Source organism: Oncorhynchus mykiss, chromosome 6 (assembly GCF_057628025.1).
Source record: "Oncorhynchus mykiss isolate SJ-2025 chromosome 6, ASM5762802v1, whole genome shotgun sequence".
In the NCBI taxonomy this organism is placed as follows: domain Eukaryota; kingdom Metazoa; phylum Chordata; class Actinopteri; order Salmoniformes; family Salmonidae; genus Oncorhynchus; species Oncorhynchus mykiss.
Genome location: NC_143027.1, coordinates 29,283,751 through 29,309,842, shown reverse-complemented (window position 1 = coordinate 29,309,842; position 26,092 = coordinate 29,283,751). Strand labels below are relative to the sequence as shown.

The 26,092-nt window shown below is 43.6% G+C and overlaps 2 protein-coding genes across 3 annotated transcripts in view; both read left to right on the top strand.

Moving 5' to 3' along the window:
* The window catches only part of LOC110526490 (tetratricopeptide repeat protein 28), a 317,670-nt gene extending 315,253 nt beyond the window's left edge, over positions 1 to 2,417 (top strand). Inside the window, 1 exon segment of the mRNA XM_036979789.2 lies at positions 58 to 2,417. Within this exon segment, the coding sequence (XP_036835684.2) occupies positions 58 to 1,667 (1,610 nt within the window). The 3' untranslated portion in view covers positions 1,668 to 2,417.
* Positions 2,418 to 3,118: 701 nt separating this feature from the next.
* LOC110525679 (phosphatidylinositol transfer protein beta isoform) overlaps positions 3,119 to 26,092 on the top strand; it is a 42,975-nt gene continuing 20,001 nt past the window's right edge. The window contains exons 1-7 of one of the 2 annotated variants that reach the window (XM_021606022.3): positions 3,119 to 3,247; positions 8,169 to 8,199; positions 20,740 to 20,885; positions 21,110 to 21,201; positions 21,440 to 21,447; positions 21,976 to 22,050; positions 22,183 to 22,266. In XM_021606022.3, the coding sequence (XP_021461697.1) occupies positions 3,228 to 3,247; positions 8,169 to 8,199; positions 20,740 to 20,885; positions 21,110 to 21,201; positions 21,440 to 21,447; positions 21,976 to 22,050; positions 22,183 to 22,266 (456 nt within the window). In that variant the 5' untranslated portion in view covers positions 3,119 to 3,227. Of the gene's footprint in view, positions 3,248 to 8,168; positions 8,200 to 20,739; positions 20,886 to 21,109; positions 22,051 to 22,182; positions 22,267 to 26,092 lie in introns of those variants that run through there. The other variant, XM_090237494.1, reaches the window with a different exon arrangement.

The window sequence follows — 26,092 nt, the reverse complement described above, 5'->3', positions numbered from 1 at the left end:
AGGTTCATGTATACCCTTACAATTTTGTCCCGCTCTTTCCCCTCCTCTCTATCCCAGACTCCACAGAGCTGCCAAAGCGTCTCAGCCTGGACAGCTCGTCCTCCCTGGAGTCCTTGGCCTCGGCCCAGTCTGTCTCCAACCCCCTACCGCTGGGCTACCCCAACCCACCCTTCTCCCCACCCTGCCTGGACAATCTGGCCTCAGATGCCATCTCCGTCTACAGCCTGAGCTCCGTGGCCTCAACCATGAGCTTTGCGTCCAAGTCAGAGTGTGACTTCCTGGGCCATCGACAGCGTGGTGGGGCCACAGCACACTTCTCTGCCCACAAACACCCACACGTTCCCCGCAGTCGCTCCTCTCCTCACGGGGCGGCTGCAGCAGTAGGAGGGGGCCGGGGAGATGACGAGGAGTATGAAGGCTTCTCCATCATCAGCAGTGAGCCTCTGGGAAGCCACTGTGACTCCCTGCCTCTACCTCTGGGTCATGGTCAGCGCCACCTCCACCGCGGGGGCAGGGGTGTTGTTGGGGGGTCCAGCTCAGGCACTGGGCGGGGTTACCAGGTGTCTGTGTCGTCACGAGGCAGTGTCAGCACCCCCACCTCCCCTGTCAAGACCAGCCTGGTTCCTAGCTCCAACTCTCCCTTCCAGAAGGTGCCAGGCAAGGTGAGCAGCTCAGACACAGGTGAGTCGGACCAGTCCAGCACTGAGACAGACAGCACCGTCAAATCCCAGGAAGAGAAGACTGTTCCTCTGGATCCCCAAGAGCTGGCCCAGAAGATCCTGGAGGAGACCCAAAGCCACCTGCGGGCAGTGGGGAGTCTACAGCGGGCTGGGGTTGAGGGGGCTGCAGCTGGGGCCACAGCCCGGAGCTCTGCCTTCCGCTCCTCAGAGACCAGCGCCTTCAGCCGTCCCAGTAGCAGCGCCAGTGTCCGCGCCCAGTCCTCCCCACGACCCAAACCTCCATCCCGCTCTTCCTCTCTGCAGAAGATCAGCTCTGGTTACAACAGCCCTGCAGCCTCGGAGACCTCCCTAAAGGATAGCAGTCACCCCTCCCCCACCCTGGACAGCCATGCCCAGTTCAAGCTAAAATACCCTAGCTCCCCCTATAGTGGGCACATCTCCCGCTCTCCCAGTAACGTGTCCCCCAGCTCTGGCCACCAGTCCCCAGCTGGCAGTGCCCCATCTCCAGCTCTCTCCTACTCCTCCACGGGCTCTGCCTGCTCCAGCCCTGCCGATGCCCCAGACCTGGACCGCCTCAGACGGGGAGTAATTGATGAGAAGGTTGTGGCCATCCACAACCTGAAGACATTCTGGGCCAATGCAGCAGCCCAGCAACAACAGCAACATCTGGGTCCAGTCCGTGCTCTCCGTGGCACCCCAGGATCCCTGGTCTCTGCCAAGAGAGATGTGCTGAGCCTTCTGAACCTCTCCCCACGACACTGCTCCCCCAGCGACGCCCAAGACAGCCTGGAGCTGCGGGAGCTGGGGCTGCACTCGCTGGACAGGGGCAGCAAGAACCCCTCCAACGGACACAACCCCAGAAAGATGGCCCCCTCGCCCACTATTTCCACTAGCAGCAGCCCTGGTGCTCGCTCAATCAGACTACCTGCTGGCAATGGATACAAGTTCCTCTCCCCTGGCAGGTTTTTCCCCTCCTCCAAATGCTGAGACACTTTAAAATGGTCCTATTGCCTGTATTTTGCTATCCTGTGTACTGGGGGAGTAGGGCATTTTCCGGAGGGCCACTATTAGCCCATCGAACTTGATTGACAATGAAAAGGTTTTGATCAGCCAATGAGAGTGATCCCTCAGAGGCTCATGAATGCTTAGAGAGTGTCTTGTCGTTGTGCCCATAACACTGTAAATGGCAATGAGAAAGACTCAAAGACCTGATACTGTGTTTGTGTGTATGTGTGTGTCAGGTAGACTTCAATGCCAATCGGTATTTCCTCCCCAAAAATGTGTATTTGTGTGGGCCAAGATGAAACCGCTCCAACTGGTCTCCTCCATTCTATTTTTGTTTCAATCGAATGATTATTGTTATTATTATTTGTTATTATTATTATTAATATTATTATTATTATTTTGTAAATTAAATCCAGTGTTTCACAATCAGTACTAAGCGTTTTTATATTATTAAAAAAGTGAACAAAACTGTTCCATGTAAAGATGGATAAAGTAAAAAAAAAAAAAAGCTGTAATATTTTTTATTGAAATGGAAACTGGCTTTTTACCTGATTTCTTTGTGAATTGAGTGTCTGCTCTGAAGCATGGATTCTCTTACTATTCAATGTTAAGTACCATGTATGACTTTTTAGCCCATGATTTTTATTTTAATTAAACATGGAAACTTCATGACAACCATCTCTGTCATTTATCAGTATAACTGTTTCAATAAAAATCATGTTTGCTTTCTTGTATTTTTGCCTCATTTTATTGCCTTAAAGATTTAGAATGCTGATGAAAATGCTGTATCCCTGCATTAATGAATGAGGGTGGGAAAATCTTGTGGCCACAATTATACACTGTTCACTGTAGTCCGTGCAATGACACCTGGGCCTTGCCCCATATTCACAATGTGTTTCAGAGTAGGTGTGTTGATCTAGCATCAGGTCCTCCCTCTCCATGTAATCTTATTCATTAAGATCTAAAACCAAAACTGATCCTAAATTGGCACTGCTACTCTGAGACGCTTTATGAATACTGTTCTCTTTTAAATCTGATTTATGGGACACACTGTGTAATCACACATCTAGAACTAATTTTACCTGTCTACATGCATACCACAAATAAAGATAACAAGATTACCATAGGGATGAACAAGTCAAACACAGGTGATAATTTACATACAGAGATACAATACGTTTGTGTGGTCAAACTAACTCTTTAATCTAAAACACGTGTGTGCTCTCTAAATAGAAAGAAGAAGAAGACATTGATTTGTTGTCTAAACCTGGGTCAATTTTATGGGTGTGGTTGAATAGTTCGTGTTATCAATGAAAAACAGACAGGGGGAATCTTGCAAAAATCCTGCACATATGAAAGATACTTTTCACTAGTAAATATTGACCTACATTTTTGTAATGACAGAAGTTCACCCCCCTGTGAGACCCACTTAAAGAAGCATCGCCACTCACCAATCACAGACGGTAAGGGGCGGAATAAGAGAGTTGTTCATAAAGGCACATGACATCAGCGGTAATACGTAGCCACAGCTAAAAAACTACGATGGTTCTCATCAAGGAATAGTAAGTCATATCTTTCCATATTTTATTGATATTACTTTAATGTGTGCGATAATATACCATATTTTCGAGTACTGCGATTTTTCAGTTGCTTTTTTAGCCAAATTAAAACTTTGCAGATATGTTTCAGAACGCATGTGTTTGTTAGGTGGGAATTGTTCCGACTTGTTTCAGGTTTGGCCTACCGGTGAGTGGGATGACAGCGAGTCAGCAGATGCTAGCCGACGTATCTGGAGAGCAAACTACCACAATATGGAACATAGATATCCATTATGTAGTATCGAGAGGGTAAACTTTTTGGCGAACAATGTAAGATATGTAGTTTGAACGGTTTTTGTAACTTGCTGTCGATAACTTGGTAGGTAGGTAGGTAGCTAGCTAGCTAACGTTAGTTAGCGGAAGGGAGGGCTACTGCCTACCCAAGAGGCAGTGCACCAGTGACTGTCGGTGCTGTTTAAGATTAGGGAGTATGGCCTTATTTCTATTGCAGCATATTGGATAACTGTCAATCATATTCCATTTACCCAGCTTCGACAGATTTAACCTACTACATGATACTCAAAGTTTCCCTATATCCATCACATGAGGTTGTTACAACTTAACCTACGAAGGAAATTGTATAACGTAGTTGCACAGGTCGAGAGGCAAGTTGGAGTAATCAAGGGGAACCACAGTAACACATTCAATACTGCCCTACACACTTACCTGCATCTAGCTGATCTAGGGTGTAATCATTAGTCCAAACAGTTACAAATAGTTTCTATTGGACAAATTCAGGTAAGTTTATCACTGTTCTGTTTGCTTCAGTTTAAGAAGTTAACAAAATCATTGGAATGAACACATCTCTGATCACCTACGCACACAGAGTTCACTTTCATAGTGGCCACATACAAACCGCTTCATCCCTTTGCTCATTGTATAATTCCTTCTCGTATCTATGCGCTCTCAATTTTTCCCCTCGATTGTGGACTTCAGTGCACAACACAACAGCTGTCTGTGAGCAGGTGGAAAAAAAACATTCAAAGCCAAACCTTTATACTATAACCGCTACACACAGCCTACATCGTTGTCACCATATTAGCTAACGACATAGCTACTAGAACTAACGCGTTAGTAAACCTGTTACTATCACGCTGTACAGCAGGGAGTGTTAAACTCATTCTATGGAGGGCCTAGTGTTTTGGATTTTTCCTTTCAATTAAGACCTGGACAACCAGGTGAGGGGAGTTCCTTACTAATTAGTGACCTTATTTCATCAATCGAGTACAGTGGAGGGACGGAAACCTGCAGACACTCAGCCCTCCGTGCAACGAGTTTGACTCGTGGTGTACAACAAGAAGTTTAGTAGTTATGCTGACGGGTCCCAGTGGCAATAAATTAATGAAACCAAAAGCTTACCTTGACTTGGAAGAATTCCAGTGTTGCATAGCCTTAGCCAGCTAGCGAACATAAATAGCATTCCTCTGTTTGAGCTGGGTGTTTGAGTGGGTTAAATTAGCTAGCTGCATTAGCTAGCTAAGTGAAAGTAAAAACTAAAAATATCTATATTATAGGTCTCTGCTGCTTAAGAAATTAATTTGTTCAAAACTGTTCAACTATTGTCTTTCTCTTTTGAGTCAACTATTCACCACATTTTATGCAGTGCTATCTAGCTGTAGCTTATGCTTGCAGTACTAGATTCATTCTCTCCTTTGGGTGGACAACATGTCAGTTCATGCTGCAGGAGCTCTGGGTTGGAAGACGTGGTCAAAATTACTGTTTAAGTATGAAAGAGGGTGAGAACCATGAACCTCCTAGGTTTTGTATTGAAGTCGATGTATCCAGAGGAGGATGGAAAGTAGCAGTCCTCCGGCTACACCATGGTGCTACCGCAGAGGGTGCTGTTGAGGCTACTGTAGACCTTCATTGGAAAACAGTCTGTTTTAATCAGGTATTTGGTGACCTGTGAATATATTTAGTTTTATCTAAAAAGGCTAACTTAAAAATAATTTAACTTTTTAATTAGGATGGTCCTCTCCTTCCTGCAGTGCAAGTGGATGGTAGCCACATTAAATGTGTCCCGCATAGACGAGGCACCCTTTCTAGGCAGTACATAACGTCCATTCCACTCTCTGTAAAACTCTACTATCTTGTTAAACACTAATTCCCAGGTGTTTGTGTTTAGACAGGCTTGCCAACTTTGTAAACTTTGAGATGACACCTGATGAAGTCTTCCTGGCAGGCTGGTGATTCATGAACTTTGACCATACTGCTGACCAAGGAAAAATCTGCTTGTCAGAGAAATGACGAGTGCATCAGACACTCTGTACTGTCAAGTGGGGGGTTGATGGTTCCCAGTCTCAACAATCAGTAGGTCTAACCCAGTCTGACTCAGGAAGATGATTATTTAACTTAAAGGGATCCATTGCAGCTATGCCCTGCCTCTTATGAAGGCCTAATAAACTAGTACTAGGCTGCTTAGGCTATCACTATGACTTGAACATAAAAACTAGGCTTATATCTAGGCTTTTTTGTAATCAAAGGTTTAGGGATGTTCCCGACTTAAAAAAAACAACATCTTGGTCGACCCGAGAGTTGCCTGTAATATTGAGTTGCCCTCAGAACAGCCTCAATTGTCATGGCATGGACTCTACAAGGTGTCAAAAGTATTCCACAGGGATGCTGGCCAATGTTGACTCCAAATGCTTCCCACAGTTGTCAAGTTGACTGGATGTCCTTTGGGTGGTGGACCATTCTTTATACACACAGGAAACTGCTGCGTGTGAAACTCAGCAGCGTTGCAGTTCTTGACACAACTGGTGTGCCTGGTACCTACTACCATACCCCATTCAACGACACTTGAATATTTAGTCTTTCCTATTAATCCTCTGAATGGCACATACACAATCCATGTCTCAAGGCTTAAAATTATTCTTTAACCTTTATCCTCCCCTTCGTCTACACTGATTGGAAATGCATTTAACAAGTGACATCAATAAGGGATAATAGCTTTCACCTGGTCAGTCTATGAAATGGAAAGAGCAGTGTATGTGTATTAAAGTATTCAAAAGTGTAGTATTTGATCCCAGATTCCTAGCACGCAATGATTACATCAGGTTTGTTTTGGTTGTGTTTAGATATAAATGAATGGTAAATTATGTATTGTGTCACTTTGATTGTAAAGGAAATGGAATGTTTCTAAACACTACATTTAATTTGGATACACCATGATTACAGATAGTCTTGAATGAATTGTGAATAATGAGTGAGAAAGTTAGAAACACAAAGACCAAATACATTCCCAACATGACTTAGTGTGTGACACGGGGCTGGAAGTCTCAGGCTAGCCTGTTGCTCAGCCTCACACACAACTTGTAAGATCTGTCAGCTTTCCAGGTTTAAGGATGTGACATTATGGCACTTACAGCAGTCCTCTTTCCTTACTGAAAAGCATCCTTGCCTGGGTCTATGGTTAAACGGTCTCTGTTGTAATGGGGCCACTGGTTGTTATGCTATGCTTTAATTGTTAGTGTACTGCTTTCAAGGCTACAGTCAATTGTATTATTATACAGTGTGTAACACAGCCCTATTTGGTAAATGATCATAACTCTTTGGTGGTTTTATGTTGAAGATTAACCATGGATCAACAGAAAGGGCTTCCTGATTACAGTAGGCCTACATGTGGATGGAATATACTTACTTCCCCAATTTATGCACCACCCATCCCCTTAAAGTGGGTGGGACTTATTTATAGTGGGTGGAAAAGAGAGGAGGAAATACGTTAGTTGCTTACAGAACTGTTTCTGCATTCCCTTCCCAATATGCTATTCCCCTATGTGGTTTTATGCTGCGTTCATAACATCTTGTAAATGCGTAAATACCAGCTTACGACTGGGAAAAATTAACTTTAACGCCCCTCCAACTTGTAAGTGGGGAAACTCGTTTATCATCGCTGAGCTTTGAGTTCTCCCATATGCTGCACTCTGATGTCACATACTAATGAAATTGCCTCAAACAGCATTTTCTGCAGTTGAATGCAACAACAAAACATTAATTATAAAAACAATCTATAATGCTTTTTTTTAACACTTTGTTTGCGAACAAGATGACTATACTTTTAGTTTATGGTTGACACTGCTTTGCTTGCCATTAGCCTATCAGGGTTCTCAATGATTTCAAAGCACTTGATCGCACACAGCTCGATGCTCCCAGTTTACAAGTAACTTAAGTGTTTCCCACAGAATTAGTGGTCATTGGCTGGCGCACCGCTGCTATGGTGTCATCTTTGTGTGAGCACACCACATCCTCAGTGGCTCCACTAGTTGTTGGGCAGTCTCTCTGGTTCCTATTGTTGGACCCCACATTGTACATTTTAGTGACACTGGTCTGTCCCCACTGGTCTCTCCTTCACTGTTCAGGCTTTTTCTATCCTCAGGCTGTCACTATTTGGCCTCTTCTCTTTTGGCTCTCATTCATTGTCTTATCCCCCAGCCTTTCTCACTCTCTGACCTCTTCCATAATGTGACTCCACGTGTGACCTGGACTCATTTTCTGTTCCTGTGCACTGAGGAAACTGCTCATGTGCCCTATGAGAATCTCATGAAGCTGAGCCCCCTGCTGCCACCATCAAACAGGCTGACGGGGGCTTCTGCAGTCAGGAAGTCATGAGGCAATGGCCTTGCATAAAGTGAGAATGATTATAGCGGCTGTGAACAAATTGATTTAGTCTGGAAAGCAAGGGTAACATGTCTCTGACTTGTGAGGGGGGGGGGGAAAGGATGCCTCTAGTCAAATCTGTTTCTCAGATCGGCAAACAATTCTGAATTCCACTAGGCTAGAGAACACATGTGCCTTGTAAACCCGTTGGAACTATTCAGTTTGTTGGGCCTAGATGTGATTGATGGCCAGTGTCAGTCATTAAACCATCTCTCTCTCTCTCTCTCAGCCGTGTGGTCTTACCCTGTACAGTGGAGGAGGTGAGTACGTTCACTGTTATTATTTAGCATTCTGTCATACTAATCCTTCTATGGAATTAGCCTACTATTCAGACCTCTCTTTGCTTTTATTTTTTTTTAATCAAATTTGATTTGTCACATGCACCGAATACAACCGATGTAGATCTTACTTACGAGTCCTTAACCAACAATGCAGAGTTTTAAAAATGTGCTAAATAAAGTATTAAATATTAAAACAATAACAAAGCTATATAAAGTTGGTACCGAGTCAATGTGCAGGGGAATGAGTAGTTGAGGTAATATGTACAGTTGTAAGTCGGAAGTTTACATACACTTAGGTTGGAGTCATTAAAACTCGTTTTTCAACCACTCCACAAATTTCTTGTGAACAAACTATCGTTTTTGGAAGTCGGTTAGGACATCTACTTTGTGCATGACACAAGTCATTTTTCCAACAATTGCTTACAGACAGATTATTTCACGTATAATTCACTGTATCACAATTCCAGTGGGTCAGAATTTTACATGCACTAAGTTGACTGCCTTTAAACGGCTTGGAAAATTCCAGAAAATGTCATGGCTTTAGAAGCTTCTGATTGACATAATTTGAGTGAATTGGAGGTGTATCTGTGGATGTATATCAAGGCCTACCTTCAAACTCAGTGCCTCTTTGCTTGACATCATGGGAAAATCAAAAGAAATCAGCCAAGACTTCATTAAAAAAATTGCAGACCTCCACAAGTCTGGTTCATCCTTGGGAGCAATTTCCAAACACCTGAACGTACCACATTCATCTGTACAAACAATAGTATGCAAGTATAAACACTATGGGACCATGCAGCTGTCATACCACTCAGGAAGGAGACTCGTTCTGTCTCCTAGAGATGAACGTACTTTGGTGAGAAAAGTGAAAATCAATCCCAGAACAACAGCAAAGGGCCTTGTGAAGATGCTGGAGGAAACCGGTACAAAAGTATCTATATTCACAGTAACTAGTCCTATATCGACAACACCTGAAAGGCCGCTCAGCAAGGAAGAAGAAACTGCTCCAAAACCACCATAAAAAAGCCAGACTACGGTTTGCAACTGCACCTGGGGACAAATATTGTACTTTTTGGAGAAATGTCCTCTGGGAGGCTTGCAAGCCGAAGAACACCATCCCAACCGTGAAGCACGGGGTGGCAGCATCATGTTGTGGGGGTGCTTTTCTGCAGCAGGGACTGGTGCACTTCACAAAATAGATGGCATCATGAGGAAAGAAAATTATGTGGATATATTGAAGCAGCATCTCAAGACATCAGTCAGGTTTTATTTTTATTTTTTAATTTCACCTTTATTTAACCAGGTAGGCTAGTTGAGAACAAGTTCTCATTTGCAACTGCGACCTGGCCCAGATAAAGCATAGCAATTCGACACATACAACAACACAGAGTTACACATGGAATAAACAAGACATACAGTAGAAAACAAGTCTATATACAGTGAGTGCAAATGAGGTAAGATATGGGAGATGAGGCAGTAAATAGGCCATGGTGGTGACGTAATTACAAAATAGCAATTAAACACTGGAGTGGTAGATGTGCAGACGATGAATGTGCAAGTAGAGATACTGGGGTGCAAAGGAGCAAAATAAATAAATACAGTAAGGGGATGAGGTAGATAGATGGGCTGTTTACAGATGGGCTATGTGATCTATGAGCTACTCTGACAGCTGGTGCTTAATGCTAGTGAGGAAGATATGAGTCTCCAGCTTTAGTGATTTTTGCAGTTCGTTCCAGTCGTTGGCAGCAGAGAACTGGATGGAAAGGCGACCAAATGAGGAATTGGCTTTGGGGGTGACCAGTGAGATATACCTGCTGGAGCGAGTGCTACGAGTGGGTGCTGCTATGGTGATCAGTGAGCTGAGATAAGGCCCCCGATATTTGAAAAACACATTGAGGATTGATTATAAAAAAGCGGGCAAGCAGCCTTGCGGACCGGGGCAAGCGGGCTTGCGGACCGGGGCAAGCGGGCTTGCGGACCGGGGCTAGCGGACAGGGGCTTGCGGACCGGGGTTTGCGGACCGGGGCTAGGGGCTTGCGGACCGGGGCGAGCGGGCTTGCGGACCGGGGCGAGCGGGCTTGCGGACCGGGGCGAGCGGGCTTGCGGACCGGGGCGAGCGGGCTTGCGGACCGGGGCGAGCGGGCTTGCGGACCGGGGCGAGCGGACAGGGGCTTGCGGACCGGGGCTTGCGGACCGGGGCTAGGGGTTTGCGGACCGGGGCGAGCGGTTTGCGGACCGGGGCTAGTGGGCTTCGGCGGTAGTCCAGGAGCCCTAGCCAGGCTAGCTTCAGGCTAATTGGTGCTTGCTCTGGGATGGAAACGCAAGCCAGGAGTAGTTACCCGGGATTGCGGTTAGCTAATTGCGAAGATCCAGATGAAAACGTTCAGAGTTTGCGGTAGGAATCCGTGGATATGGAGAGAGAGAAATATAGGTCCAATATGCTCTGATTTGAGTTACGTTGTACGAACTGGCGAGAGCTTTCCGAGCTAAAGGTTAGCTGGTGACTGCTAGCAGTGGTTTGCTGACTGATAGCTGGTAGGTAGTTCGCTGTCTAGCTTCAGTTGGGGGATTCCAGATCCAAAGTAAATAGAAACCAGATCCACGCCACATTGGGTGAGGCTGGTTGCAGGAGAGTATTTAGAAGTTGAGGTTTAGGAAAATATTTTTAAAAGATATGCGAAGAAAAAGATCTATACAAGGGACACAACGGGACAAAGACGTTTGACTGCTATGCCATCTTGGATTTGTGACAAATTAAAGCTTGGTCGTAAATGAGTCTTCCAAATGGACAATGACCTGAAGCATACTTCCAAAGTTGTGGCAAAATGGCTTAAGGACAACAAAGTCAGGGTATTGGAGTGGCAATCACAAAGCCCAGACCTCAATCCAATAGAAAATATGTGGGCAGAACTGAAAAAGCGTGTGTGAGCAAGGAGGCCTACAAACCTGACTCAGTTACACCAGCTCTGTCAGGAGGAATGTGCCAAAATCCACCCAACCTTCTGTAGGAAGCTTGTGGAAGGCTACCTGAAGCGTTTGACCCAAGTTAAACAATTTAAAGGCAATGCTACCAAATGCTAATTGAGTGTATGTAAACTTTTGACCCACTGGGAATGTGATGAAAGAAATTAAAGCTGAAATAAATCAATATCTCTACTATTATTCTGACATTTCACCTTCTTAAAATAAAGTGGTAATCCTAACTGACCTAAGACAGGAAATTGTTTACTAGGATTAAATGTCAGGAATTGTGAAACTAACTGTATTTGGCCAAGGTGTATGTAAACTTCCGTTTTCAACTGTTCGTGGGAATAAAGTGACTATGCATAGATAAATAGAGCAGTAGCAGCGTTTGTGTGGTTCGAGTCCAGTGAGTGTACATTTAGCCTGTGCAATAGAGTCAGTGCAAAAAAATATATATATATATATAATAATGGGATCAGTGCAAATAGTTTAGGGAGTCATTTGATGAACTGTTCAGCAGTCATATGGATTGGCGGTAGAAGCTGTTAAGGAGCCTTTTGGTCCCAGACATGGTGTGAGCCCTGCCCAGCTTTAAAGCATTTCATGGCTACAAATGTGAGTGCTACGGGGCGGAAGTAATTTAGGCAGGTTACCTTGGCGTTCTTGGGCACAGGGACTATGGTGGTCTGCTTGAAACATTACAGACTGGATCAGGGCGAGGCTGAACATGTCAGAGAAGACACTTGCCTGCTGGTCAGCGCATGCTCCGTGTATGCGTCCTGTACGTGTCCTGGTAATCTGGCCCTGTGGCCTCATGAGTAAGACCTTTTTTTTTTTTTTACGAGTTAACATTCACATCTGCTACGGAGAGTGTGATCACACAGTCGTCCGGAACAGCTGGTGCTTTCATGCATGGTTCAGTGTTGCTTGCCTCGAAGCAAGCATAGAAGACATTTAGCTAGTCTGTTAGGCTTGCAGCTAGGTTTCCCTTTGTAATCCGTGATGGTTTGCAAGCCCTCCCACATCCGACGAGTGTCAGAGCCGGTGTAATTGGATTTGATCTTAGTCCTATATTAACTTATGGCTGTGGGGGCAGTATTGAGTAGCTTGGATGAAAAGGTGCCCAGAGTAAACTGCTTGCTCCTCAGTCCCAGTTGCTAATATATGCATAGTATTATTAGTATTGGATAGAAGACACTCTGAAGTTTCTAAAACTGTTTGAATGATGTCTGCGAGTATAACAGAACTCACATGGCAGGTAAAAACCTGAGAAGAAATCCAAACAGGAAGTGGGAAATCTGAGGTTGGTCGATTTTTTTTTTTTTTTTTTTTTTTTCCAACCCAGCCCCTATTGAATACACAGTGGGATATTGGTTATGTTGCACTCCCTCAGGCCTCCACTGGATGTCAATGAGAGTGGAATGAGTCAGTCTGCCAGCAGTCACGCGCTGGTCATGCACATTTCATATGAGAGGTAGCTCGCGCTCCTTTGCTTTTCTGAAGACAACGGAATTCTCTGGTTGGAATATTATTGAAGTTTTATGTTAACACTTTACTTGTTTGATGATTCGTCAGAGTGCGTAGAGGAATTTATTATCTATATTAGTGTCCTACTCCTTGAAAGCGGGAGCTCTAGCCTTTTACCTCAGTGCGGATGTTGCCTGTAATCCATGGCTTCTGGTTGGAATATGTACATACGTCATTGTGGAGACGTTGTCGTCAATGCACTTATTAATGAAGCCAGTGACTGATGTGGTATACTCCTCAATGCCATTGGCTGAATCGCGGAATATATTCCAGTCTGCGCTAGAGAAGCAGTCTTGTAGCTTAGCATCCGCTTCATCAAACCACTTCTGTATTAAGCGTGTCACCTGTTTTGAGTTTTTGCTTGAATCAGGAGGATGGGAGTTATGGTGCCGGAAGAGATGGCTGCTGTTTTACCGGCTCCTAATCAATTGTGCTATTGTGTGTTTCGCATTATTTGTAACTTACTTTGTACATAATGTTTCTGCCACTGTCTCTTATGACTGAAAAGCGCTTCTGGATATCAGGACAGCGATTACTTGCTTAGATTTTTTTATTTTTTATTAGTCGGATGTGGAGGATTTACTTCAGACATCCGACAAGGCCCAAATCTCTGTTATTCGCATGAAGAAGAGACTGAGATATCGGGGATGTAGGGTTGGGGTGCCTTGTAAGGATCCAACGGCGACTGAGTAATCCCCCTCTACCATCAGTCCTATTAGCCAACGTGCAATCATTGGATAATAAAATGGATGAGCTCCGATCACGACTATCCTACCATCCGACATGAACTGTAATATCTTACGTTTCACCAAGTCGTGGCTGAACGGTGACATGGATAACATACAGTGCCTTGTGAAAGTATTCATCCCCCTTGGCGTCATTTTTATTTGGATTTAATGTAATGGACATACACAAAATAGTCCAAATTGGTGAAATGAAAATAACTTGTTTAAAAAATAATAGTAATAATTAAAACTGAAAAGTGGTGCCTGTATATAAATTCATCCCCTTAACTATGATGATCTGGTGCAAACAATTACCTTCAGAAGTCACATAATTACATTACACACAGGTGGACTTTATTTAAGTGTGTGTGTGTCTGTGTATTTACACCTGTTTTGAAAGACCCCAGAGTCTGCAACACCACTAAGCAAGCGGCACCATGAAGACCAAGGAGCTCTCCAAACAGGTCAGGGACAGAGTTGTGGAGAGGTACAGATCAGGGTTGGGTTATAAAAAAAATATCAAACTTTGAACATCCCACGGAGCACCATTTAAATCATTATTAAAAAATTGAAAGAATATGGCACGACAACAAACCTGCCAAGAGGGCCGACCACGAAAACTCACAGACCAGGCAAGGAGGGCATTAATCAGAGAGGCAACAAAGAGACCAAAGATAAAGGAGCTGCAAAGCTCCACAGTGGAGATTGAAGTGTCTGTCCATAGGACCACTTTAAGCTGTACACTCCACAGAGCTGAGCTTTACTGAAGTGTGGCCAGAAAAAAGCCATTGCTTAAAGAAAGGAATAAGCAAACACGTTTGGTGTTTGCCAAAAGGCATGTTCCCAAACACATGGAAGATGGTGCTCTTGTCAGATGAGACTAACATTGAGCTTTTTGGCCATCAAGGAAAATGCTATGTCTGGTGCAAACCCAACACCTCTCATCACCCCGAGAACACCATGGTGGTGGCAGCATCATGCTGTGGGGATGTTTTTCAGCAGGGACTGGGAAACTGGTCAGAATTTAAGGAATGATGGATTCCGCCAAATACAGGGAAATTGAGGGAGGGAAACCTGTTTGCAAAAATCCTAGTGGCTAGATGTGCCAAGGTTATAGAGACGTACCCCAAGAGACTTGCAGCCGTAATTGCATTGACAACTTGAGCGTGCATAACTGTTCTATTTTTTGTGTCTTATTTCTTGTACACAATAAAATATTTTGCATCTTGAAAGTGGTAGGCATGTTGTGTAAATAAAATACAAATTAGAGGTTGACCTAATTTCTTTAATTAGGGCGAATTTTAAGTTTTCATAACAATCTGACTTCTTGGACGCCGATTACATTGCAATCCTTGAGGAGACTGCGTGGCAGGCTGACCACCTGTTACGCGAGTGCAGCTAGCTAGCATTAAACTTATCTTGTAAAAAACAATCTTCACATAATCACTAGTTAACTACGCATGGTTGATACTACTAGGTTAACTAGCTAGTCCTGCGTTGCGTATAATAATAATAATAAATGAACATTATTATTATTATTATTATTATCATCGAATCACAGACTACTTCAAGTTGATTTAACGAAAGCGCATTCGCGAAAAAAAAGCACAATTGTTGCAATAATGTACGTAACCATAAACATCAATTCCTTTCTTAAAATCAGTACACAAATATATATTTTTTAAACCTGCATATGTAGTTAATATTGCCATGAATTTATTTTAACTTGTGAAATTGTGTCACTTCTCTTGCGTTCATTACAAGCAGAGTCAGGGTATATGCAGAAGTTTGGGCCGCCTGGCTCATTGCCAACTAATTTGCCAGAATATGACATAATTATGACACAACATTGAAGGTTGTGCAATGTAACAGCAATATTTAGACTTAGGGTTGCCACCCATTCGATAAAATATGAAATGGTTCTGTATTTCACTGAAAGAATAAACGTTTTGTTTTTGAAATGATAGTTACTGGATTTGACCTTATTATTATTTTTTTTTATTTCACCTTTTATTTAACCAGGTAGGCTAGTTGAGAACATGTTCTCATTTACAACTGCGACCTGGCCAAGATAAAGCATAGCAGTGTGAACAGACAGCAACATAGAGTTACACATGGAGTAAACAATAAACAAGTCAATAACACAGTATAAAAAAAGAGTATATACATTGTGTGCAAAAGGCATGAGGAGGTAGGCAAATAATTGCAATTTAGCAGATTAACACGAGTGATAAATGATCAGATGGTCATGTGCAGGTAGAGATACTGGTGTGCAAAAGAGCAGAAAAGTAAATAAATTAAAACAGTATGGGCATGAGGGAGGTAAATTGGGTGGGCTATTTACCAATGGACTATGTACAGCTGCAGCGATCGGTTAGCTGCTCAGATAGCAGATGCTTAAAGTTGGTGAGGGAGAGAAGTCTCCAACTTCAACGATTTTTGCAATTCGTTCCAGTCACAGGCAGCAGAGAACTGGAAGGAAAGGCGGCCAAATGAGGTGTTGGCTTTAGGGATGATCAGTGTGATACACCTGCTGGAGCGCGTGCTACGGGTGGGTGTTGCCATCGTGACCAGTGAACTGAGATAAGGCGGAGCTTTACCTAGCATGGACTTGTAGATGACCTGGAGCCAGTGGGTCTTGCGACGAATATCTAGCGAGGGCCAGCTGACTAGAGCATACAGGTCGCAGTGGTGGGTGGTATAAGGTGCTTTAGTAACAAAGCGGGTGGCACTGTGATAAACTGCATCCAGTTTGCTGAGTAGAGTATTGGAAGCCATTTTGTAGATGACATCGCAGAAGTCGAGGATCGGTAGGAGAGTCAGTTTTACTAGGTTAAGTTTGGCGGTGTGAGTGAAGGAGGCTTTGTTGCGAAATAGAAAGCCGATTCTAGATTTGATTTTGGATTGGAGATGTTTGATATGGGTCTGGAAGGAGAGTTTACATTCTAGCCAGACACCTAGGTACTTAGATGTCCACATATTCTAGGTCGAAACCATCCAGGGTGGTGATGCTAGTCGGGCGTGCGGGTGCAGGCAGCAGACGGTTGAAAAGCATGCATTTGGTTTTACTAGTGTTTAAGAGCAGTTGGAGGCCACGGAAGGAGTGTTGTATTGCATTGAAGCTCGTTTGGAGGTTAGATAGCAGTGTCCAAGGAAGGGCCAGAAGTATACAGAATGGTGTTGTCTGCGTAGAGGTGGATCAGGGAATTGCCTGCAACAAGACCAACATCATTGATATATACAGAGAAAAGAGTCGGCCCTAGAATTGAACCCTGTAGCACCCCATAGAGACTGCCAGAGGACCGGACAACATGCCCTCCGATTTGACACATTGAACTCTGTCTGCAAAGTAGTTGGAGAACCAGGCAAGGCAGTCATTAGAAAAACCGAGGCTACCGAGTCTGCCGATAAGAATATGGTGATTGACAGAGTCGAAAGCCTTGGCCAGGTCGATGAAGACGGCTGCACATTACTGTCTTTTATCAATGGCGGTTATGATATCGTTTAGTACCTTTAGCGTGGCTGAGGTGCACCCGTGACCGGCTCGGAAACCAGATTGCACAGCGGAGAAGGTACGATGGGATTCGAGATGGTCAGTGATCTGTTTGTTGACTTGGCTTTTGAAGTCCTTAGATAGGCAGGGCAGGATGGATATAGGTCTGTAACAGTTTGGGTCCAGGTTGTCTCCCCGTTTGAAGAGGGGGGTGGACCGCGGCAGCTTTCCAGTCCTTGGGGGATCTGTTGGCGAGGTTGGAGTAGCCAGGAGGAAAGCATGGCCAGCCGTTGAGAAATGCTTGTTGAAGTTTTCGATTATCATGGATGTATCGGTGGTGACCGTGTTACCTAGCCTTAGTGCAGTGGGCAGCTGGGAGGAGGTGCTCTTGTTCTCCATGGACTTTACAGTGTCCCAGAACTTTTTGGAGTTTGTGCTACAGGATGCACATTTCTGCTTGAAAAAGCTGGCCTTTGCTTTCCTGACTGACTGCGTGTATTGGTTCCTGACTTCCCTGAACAGTTGCATATCGTGGGGACTATTCGATGCTATTGCAGTACGACCTAAGGCTCGTATTTCTGTGTGTATATGATTTGATAGAGCAGTCTGAGTAGTGGTAGGAAGCAGCAGGCTCGTAAGCATTCATTCAAACAGCTGCTCTTAGCAATGCTGGTATGCACAGCTCTGTTTATGACTTCAAGCCTATCAACTCCCGAGATTAGGCTGGCAATACTAAAGTGCCTATAGGAACATCCAATAGTCAAAGGTATATGAAATACAAATGGTATATAGAGAGAGAGTCCTATAACTACAACCTAAAACTTCTTAACTGGGAATATTGAAGACTCATGTTTTAAAAGGAACTGAGCAAGGAACTTAAACGTTAGCTTTTTTTTTTTTTTTACATGGCACATATTGCACTTTTACTTTCTTCTCCATCACTGTGTTTTTGATTTATTGAAACCAAATTGAACATCTTTCATTATTTATTTGAGACTAAATTGATTTTATTGATGTATTATATTAAGTTAAAATAAGTGTTCATTCAGTATTGTTGTAATTGTCATTTATACATGCATGCATACATACATGCAGATTTTTATGAATCTGCTTTTTTTGATCCTCCAATCGGTATCGCCGTTGAAAAATCATAATATGTCAACCTCTAATACAAACCCCCAAGAAATCCATTTTAATTCCAGGTTGTAAGGCAACAAAATAGGAAAAATGAGGGGGTGAATACTTTCACAAGCCACTGTACAGCTGGTAGGGTTTTCGGTCTATCGGCAAGATGGAACAGCTGCTTCCGTTAAGACAAGGGACGGCTCTGTCTCTTTGTAAATAACAACTGGTGCACGAAATCTAATTAAGGAAGTCTCAAGGTTTTGCTCGCCTGACGATCTCATTATAAGCTGTAGCGCTTTGTGGTGGTCTATTTACCACCACAAACCGATGCTGGCACTAAGACGGCACTCGACGAGCTGTATACGGCTATAAGCAAACAAGAAAATGCTTATCCAGAGGTGGTGCTCCTAGTGGCCGTGGACTTTAATGCAGGAAACTTAAATCCGTTTTACCTAATTTCTACCAGCATGTTAAATGTGCAATCAGAGGGGGGAAAAAAACTCTAGACCACCTTTACTCCACACACACAGACGCATACAAAGCATTGAGGAGTACACCACATCAGCCACTGGCTTTATCAATAAGTGCACTGATGAAATCGTCCCAACAGTGACCGTATGTACATACACTACCGGTCAAAAGTTTTAGAACACCACCTCATTCAACGGTTTTTATTTTATTTTTTTAGTTATTCTACAATGTAGAAAATGGTTATCAACTATGAAATAACACATGTAATCATGTAGTAACCAAAAAAGTGTTAAACAAATCACTATTTTTATATTTGAGATTCTTCAAATAGCCACCCTTTGACTTGATGGCAGCTTTGCACACTCTTGGAATTCTCTCAACCAGCATCACGTGGAATGCTTTTCCAACAGCCTTGAAGGAGTTCCCATATATGCTGAGCACTTGTTCGCTGCTTTTCCTTCACTCTGCGGTCCATATCTCAGTCTGCTTTGGTAACAGTTGTCTGGATGTGTTTAGCAGACCCAAGGAATAACACATGCACACCATGGGCACCATCATGAGACAACTCCATGGATTGTGTTTTCCATTGCCATACTTCTATATTGTCCTCACTACAGAGAGAGTTACGCAAGGCTGTGCTGTTCTCTCTCGTGTATGTGTGTGGTTACTGTTATGAAACTTTGACTCACACAGTGTCCTTATATGGCAATGAAGTGCGTGTATGCACAGAGGCCCAGATTATAGTAAAGCCAAAAACTTCCTGGAATGATGAGCTGGGTTCTTGGTCCAGCTGTGTGTGTGGGTGGTTCACTTGATAGGATGATGTGTGATTCTGATGAAAATGTGCGATCCAGGGTTGGGCTGGTCCACCACAATACAGGTAGATGAAAAATATATATATAATCAAAGCAAAGACAATACTTCCTGCTCTGACAGGCCTAAATCAAACCAAGACCTCTGTGTACTTCTCAGTTCAATAATAGGTCTGACTTGGCATAGTGGAGAGTTGATCTGATCCAGGCTTAGTGTCCACAGTACAAGAACAGCACAAACATCCCTGCAGCATTCTCATCAGTGATTTGTTGCATTAATTGCACAAATGTTTATGAACAGTGATTGACTAGTTGAGTGCTTTGTTTAAATTCCTTTGTCTAATTCGGGACAATTTTGTATGCATCGTTTAACCTGGGGCTCTGTTTGTTCATGTTCTGTGTGGTCGTGCAAGTAAGAGATTGCCTTTTGGATGTGAAAGGAACCAAAGTTTTGTCCTCTCCAGGGCCCAGAACAGATGAATGACACGGACAGTAGAACTCGTTTGATCAGTGCTCTGTTCTCTGGACAATTAGCCTGTTTAGCCTACACTTGCTCGTTGTGGTAAAGAGACAATGCATACAATAACACAAAGTTATTGATTGTACAATATTCATGTTGCATCAACATACATTGGATACATGCATGTTTTTATAGTCCCTGTAGATGACACTTGCAGTCTCTTTGTACACACACAGTAGCACAGTCAGCCATGTGGACCCTCCAGTGCTGTAGGCCCCTACTGTAGCTGTTTTCACTGCCCCTTAATCCTATTAGAACCAATTAGTAAAGAGTGGCTCTCTGTAGGTCTATTGTGGGGTGGCTAGTAGCATATCTCTCTACTTTGATAACCATGCATGCTAGAGCTGGGTGGAAAATGCAAATATTCTGGGTAGCCATTTGATTAGCTGTTCAGGAGTCTTGTGGCTTGGGGGTGGAAGCTATTTAGGAGCCTCTTGGACCTAGACTTTTCGCTCCGGTACTGCTTGACGTGCGATAGCAGAGAACCGTCTGACTGTCGCAGGCATTTTTATATAATGCCTGCGAGAAATGTGAAGTTTGAAATGAAACAAGTTTGCTATATGGGTATAATATGGGTGATTGTTATTGGGACAATTTGATGGCTACAACTATCAAACTAGTAGGAGTAGTTTAAAGGATAATACAATTGTTGTCCATATCGCTCTGCAGCTTGCCCTCCTGGTTCTGGATGATGCTGGATGGACACTGCCTTCCTTGTAGTCAACATGCATTCCAGGGTCCACCCTCTGTCATATGATTGTCCAAAACAAATGTGTTGATTCCCTGAGTTTTTAGTTGCTATCCATGTTTGTATTACCTTCATGAGAGCAAGTATTTGTTGTTATATAATGTTGTGTTAACTGTGTGTGTTTTGTGTTTCAGTATCAAGTGGGGCAGTTGTACTCCGTAGCAGAGGCCAGTAAGAATGAGACGGGCGGAGGAGAGGGCATCGAGGTCCTTAAGAATGAACCCTATGAGAAGGAGGGCGAGAAAGGACAGTACACACACAAAATCTACCATCTGAAGAGGTAACACACACCCACACTGTTCCTAGTGCACCATCACTATCTTGCCAGCAGGTGGAAGTGTAGTCATTCCTGTGTTACAGTAGGTTTGTAGTACCTTTTTTTTTTTTTTTTTATAGCGGCCTTCAAGACATTGACATTAAGATATCTCGTTGTATGACTGAAGTGTGTTTTATTCAGTGTGTGTGTGTGTGTGTGTATCCATCTATATCCCCTCGCTTCCACAGTAAAGTCCCAGCGTTTGTCAAGATGATAGCTCCTGAGGGCTCCCTGGTCTTCCATGAAAAGGCCTGGAATGCTTACCCTTACTGCCGAACCAGTGAGTCCCCTTTTCTTCTGCCTGAACTCTTACCTCTTCTCCCCCCACCTGTACCGCCTGCACCTTGTGACCACCCAAGCCATTTTTTTTTTAAGAGAGAAATGTTTTAAATTGACTCATTGTTGCTTGAACCAACTTACTATTTACATGAATTGTATGATCATTTCTTACTTTTTTTAGTCTTGGATTTGTATCTAACGTTTGTTTTTTGGTCTTCTTATGCTTCGCCTGGACCCAGTTGTAACGGTGAGTAGCCTCAAATGACCCTGTTAGATTATCTCACTGTCTGTTTGGATGGTAATTGTTTGTGCATGTGTGTATAGTTGTTTGTCTGTGTGAATGTGGCATGCTTTAGTTTTCGTGAAGCGAACATGTCAACAATTTTAAAGAATGTGGCAAATAAGCCAAAAATGTTTGAGGTTTTTATTTATTTATGGGGAAATTGTATGTTTTGAATTTACCATGATATTGCTTCATCGGGTAGTTTTTGAATTCAGGGGTTGGAGGTCCTCCTTGTGGTCATTACTAGTTATGTAAATCTACTAGGTTTAGAGCCCTCAAACTCAAAAACCTCAAAGCCAGTTCCACTGCTTTTTTTCATAGTTCCCTTCTAATCAGGGACTGATTTAGACCTGGGAAACCAGGTGGGTGCAATTAATTATCAGGTAAAACAGAAAACCAGCAGGCTCCTGACCTCCCATAGGGTAAGAGTTGAATATCTCTCGTTTAGAGGGTTTGTGGTTTCAGTAAAGATTGTCAATCTCCTTCCTTCAGAATGAGTATATGAAAGACGACTTCATCATTAAGATTGAGACATGGCACAAACCTGACCTAGGCACAGTAGAAAACGTGAGTACCTTTTTATCTGCCGTTCAAAATTAGTTAAGATTATTTACAATTTACCAATCTCACTGTAAAGGTCACTGAATGTGTCCCCGATGAAGCTTTGCTGTCATGCTCATGCCTGGCTTTGATTGGCAGGTGCACAAGCTGGACGTGCCCACATGGAAGAGTGTGGAGGTGGTTCCCATTGACATCGCAGATGGGGAACAAGTGGCCCCTGCTGTGAGTACTCCTTTCTGATACTGCGGTCATGCCACAGTCCCACACTCAATAAAGCCCTGGGTAGTACCCTGTTTGGCACCATCATGTGGAGAGACCTGTGCATTGCACAGCAATCTTCCTACTTAGTATAATAATATCTGACCCCATTAGATGCAAGATAAATATAATTTTAGGACTATTCAGATGGGACAAAAAAACGAATTGACACGTTCCTTTTAAAGGGTTATTGAGAATGTTGTATTCCTTCTCAGCTGCCGGGTGGAACTATGGTGCATTGTTTCTCCTCTGCAGGTTCTGAAACCCCTCATCAGAATGGTGTTGGAAGCTCTGCAATTATAACTTTAATATTGGTATAATTTCCCAGTATATCTTCCTTTCAAATCCATAAGGTTCCTAGTACCAATGCTCATGGTAATTTATTGCTATTATTTGGCATGGCATTGCCTCACTTCACTGAGTTTGTGTTTGCACGCATTTTGTGCTGTGCGAGTGCATGTGGTTATTTGCCCGAGCAGTGTGTGCTTGCGGTAGGTGTCTAACAAGGCGGACGTGTTTGCCTTGCTGGAGGAGTTGTCTGAGGGCCCTATCAGGTTTGTGCCTCAGGCATGGCTGCAGGGCCTGGCCTGCCAAGGGACCACAGATGAGTTTGTTAGTGTAATTAAGGCTCATGGCGCTCCATACGCCTGGCCCTCTCACACACACTTCCTCAGCGTAAGGCACATCGATTCACAGACCTCATTAGAGCAGCACAGTGTATTGTTATAGTGAAGAAGCTTTCAGCATTAAAACAGCCAAATTAGTGTGTGTTTCTTCCATTCTGCTCGTTTGGCTCCCTCCTGTTGGCCGATAGCCCTGAAAAGCAGCTTTTAGCTGCAGGCGCATCATGATTTATTTAAAATTGCTGGGCCCTTGAGCTGTATGTAATTTGAAAGGCGTTTCATTTTTATTTTTCACAACAGTTGTTTTAAGTTGACTTTAGGGCTGGGCAATATAGCGAATTAATTCTAATTTCTGTTTTTGCGTGATATTCCAAATCCTGTATTGCAAGAATCTAGGTTCTTTTTTTTTCGTATTTTTTTTGCGTTTTATGTCCACTTGTTCTCGTTGTCTTTTTGGTCTCGTCTCTTTCGCTCCTTCTGTGCTGTTGTGTGCACCTTCCCATTTACACCAGAGATCTTTATACACTGCTCAAAAAAATAAAGGGAACACTTAAACAACACAATGTAACTCCAAGTCAATCACACTTCTGTGAAATCAAACTGTCCACTTAGGAAGCAACACTGATTGACAATACATTTCACATGCTGTTGTGCAAATGGAATAGAAAACAGGTGGAAATCATAGGCAATTAGCAAGACACCCCCAATAAAGGAGTGGTTCTGCAGGTGGTGACCACTTCTCAGTTCCTATGCTTCCTGGCTGATGTTTTGGTCACTTTTGAATGCTGGCGGTGCTTTCACTCTAATGGTAGCATGAGACACAAGTGGCTCAGGTAGTGCAGCTCATCCAGGATGGCACATCAATGCGAGCTGTGGCAAGAAGGTTTGCTGTGTCTGTCAGCGTAGTGTCCAGAGCATGGAGGCGCTACCAGGAGACCGGCCAGTACATCAGGAGACATGGAGGAGGCCGTAGGAGGGCAACAACCCAGCAGCAGGACTGCTACCTCTGCCTTTGTGCAAGGAGGAGCAGGAGGAGCACTGCCAGAGCCCTGCAAAATGACCTCCAGCAGGCCACAAATGTACATGTCTGCTCAAACGGTCAGAAACAGACTCCATGAGGGTGGTATGAGGGCCCGACGTCCACAGATGGGAGTTGTGCTTACAGCCCAACACCGTGCAGGACGTTTTTCATTTGCCAGAGAACACCAAGATTGGCAAATTCGCCACTGGCGCCCTGTGCTCTTCACAGATGAGAGCAGGTTCACACTGAGCACGTGACAGAGTCTGGAGACGCCGTGGAGAACGTTCTGCTGCCTGCAACATCCTCCAGCATGTCCGGTTTGGCGGTGGGTCAGTCATGGTGTGGGGTGGCATTTCTTTGGGGGGCCGCACAGCCCTCCATGTGCTCGCCAGAGGTAGCCTGATTGCCATTAGGCACCGAGATGAGATCCTCAGACCCCTTGTGAGACCATATGCTGGTGCAGTTGGCCCTGGGTTCCTCCTAATGCAAGACAATGCTAGACCTCATGCGGCTGGAAGGCATTGATGCTATAGACTGGCCCGCCCGTTCCACAGACTCGAATCCAATTGAGCACATCTGGGACATCATGTCTCGCACCACAGACTGTCCAGGAGTTGGCGGATGCTTTAGTCCAGGTCTGGGAGGAGATCCCTCAGGAGACCATCCGCCACCTCATCAGGAGCATGCCCAGGCGTTGTAGGGAAGTCATACAGGCACGTGGAGGCCACACACTACTGAGCCTCATTTTGACTTGTTTTAAGGACATTACATCAAAGTTGGATCAGCCTGTAGTGTGTTTTTCCACTTTAATTTTGAGTGTGACTCCAAATCCAGACCTCCATGGGTTGATAAATTTGATTTCCATTGATAATTTTTGTGTGATTTTGTTGTCAGCACATTCAACTATATAAAGAAATAGTATTTAATAAGAATATTTCATTCATTCAGATCTAGGATGTGTTCCCTTTATTTTTTGAGCAGTGTATAATGACAAGATGCATGTCTCCGCCCGTTTCCCAAAGCTGGGAAGGCCCTGCCTCTCACGCCAACAAAGTTGAGAGATCACCTCTTCCTCTCTGACAAGCGGTTTCAACTCGCTATTTGCATTTGAGCTTTGGTCCACCAGAATCAGTCATAGAGACATTATTTTACTGTAACTGAGAAGTTTTCTAATGATACACTTATGTCTCAACTATTCAAATTGCGCGCAGATCAGACGCTACTAAAACGAGAGTATCAATGAAGATTGATTCTGGAAAATAAATGTGCAGTTTGTCGCATGCTGCTTTGGAGTACCACGTACTGCTAGCAGCATTTTAGCCAAAGACTGTTTATACTAGCTGTCTAGTTTGTGTTTTATAAATGTGCAATAAGCACATTTTATAAATTCTGAACAAAGTGTACAGGCTAGCATGCTGTTCAGAGACAAACATAAGGGTGTGTTCATAACAATTCAACTGTTCAACCTGGTTAGCTAGCAAATAAGATAGCTAAAGATGAACTAGCATGTGGGCTTGAGCAATCGTTGATGAGACCAGTGTTAATTGTCTATAGCCTAATGCCTGCTGTAAGAAGTTGGGCATCATTAGTGAATGTGCATTATGCATGGTTCTAGTTACATGTGTAACAAAGGGGCCTTTTCATGGACTTAAAAGCCAGATCAGTGACTATTGCAACAACAACAACAAAGCAGGTTAAACTTATGGTTGTGGAAGGCCTCTATTTAGGTATAAATTCATTAGATTAATGCTGACTGTTCGAAATAGTGTATTTTACCTTTAAGTCTACAACACTGCTTATTTAGAGAACATTAAAATCAGTATATGCAGTATATATCTTGAAGATTTTTAGGTCCAATTGATCAGCCCTAGTTGACTTTGCACTTCTCTCTCTGAGCTCTTTACGATGAATAATGAAACCAGAAGAGGACTGTGAGACCGTTAAGAGTGTGTGCAGGGCTCCCATCTTTCAAAGGTTAGGAGTACCACATTAAATTTAGTACCATTGGTTGATTTGAGAAGAGTGGTTGATTTTGAGATGAATGAGGTGCTGGAGTCGGTCCATTAGACTATGTTCACAGGAATTCCCAACTGACATTATGCTAGAGAGACCTCTGAGTATTCACTCTTCAGGGTTTATACACGTT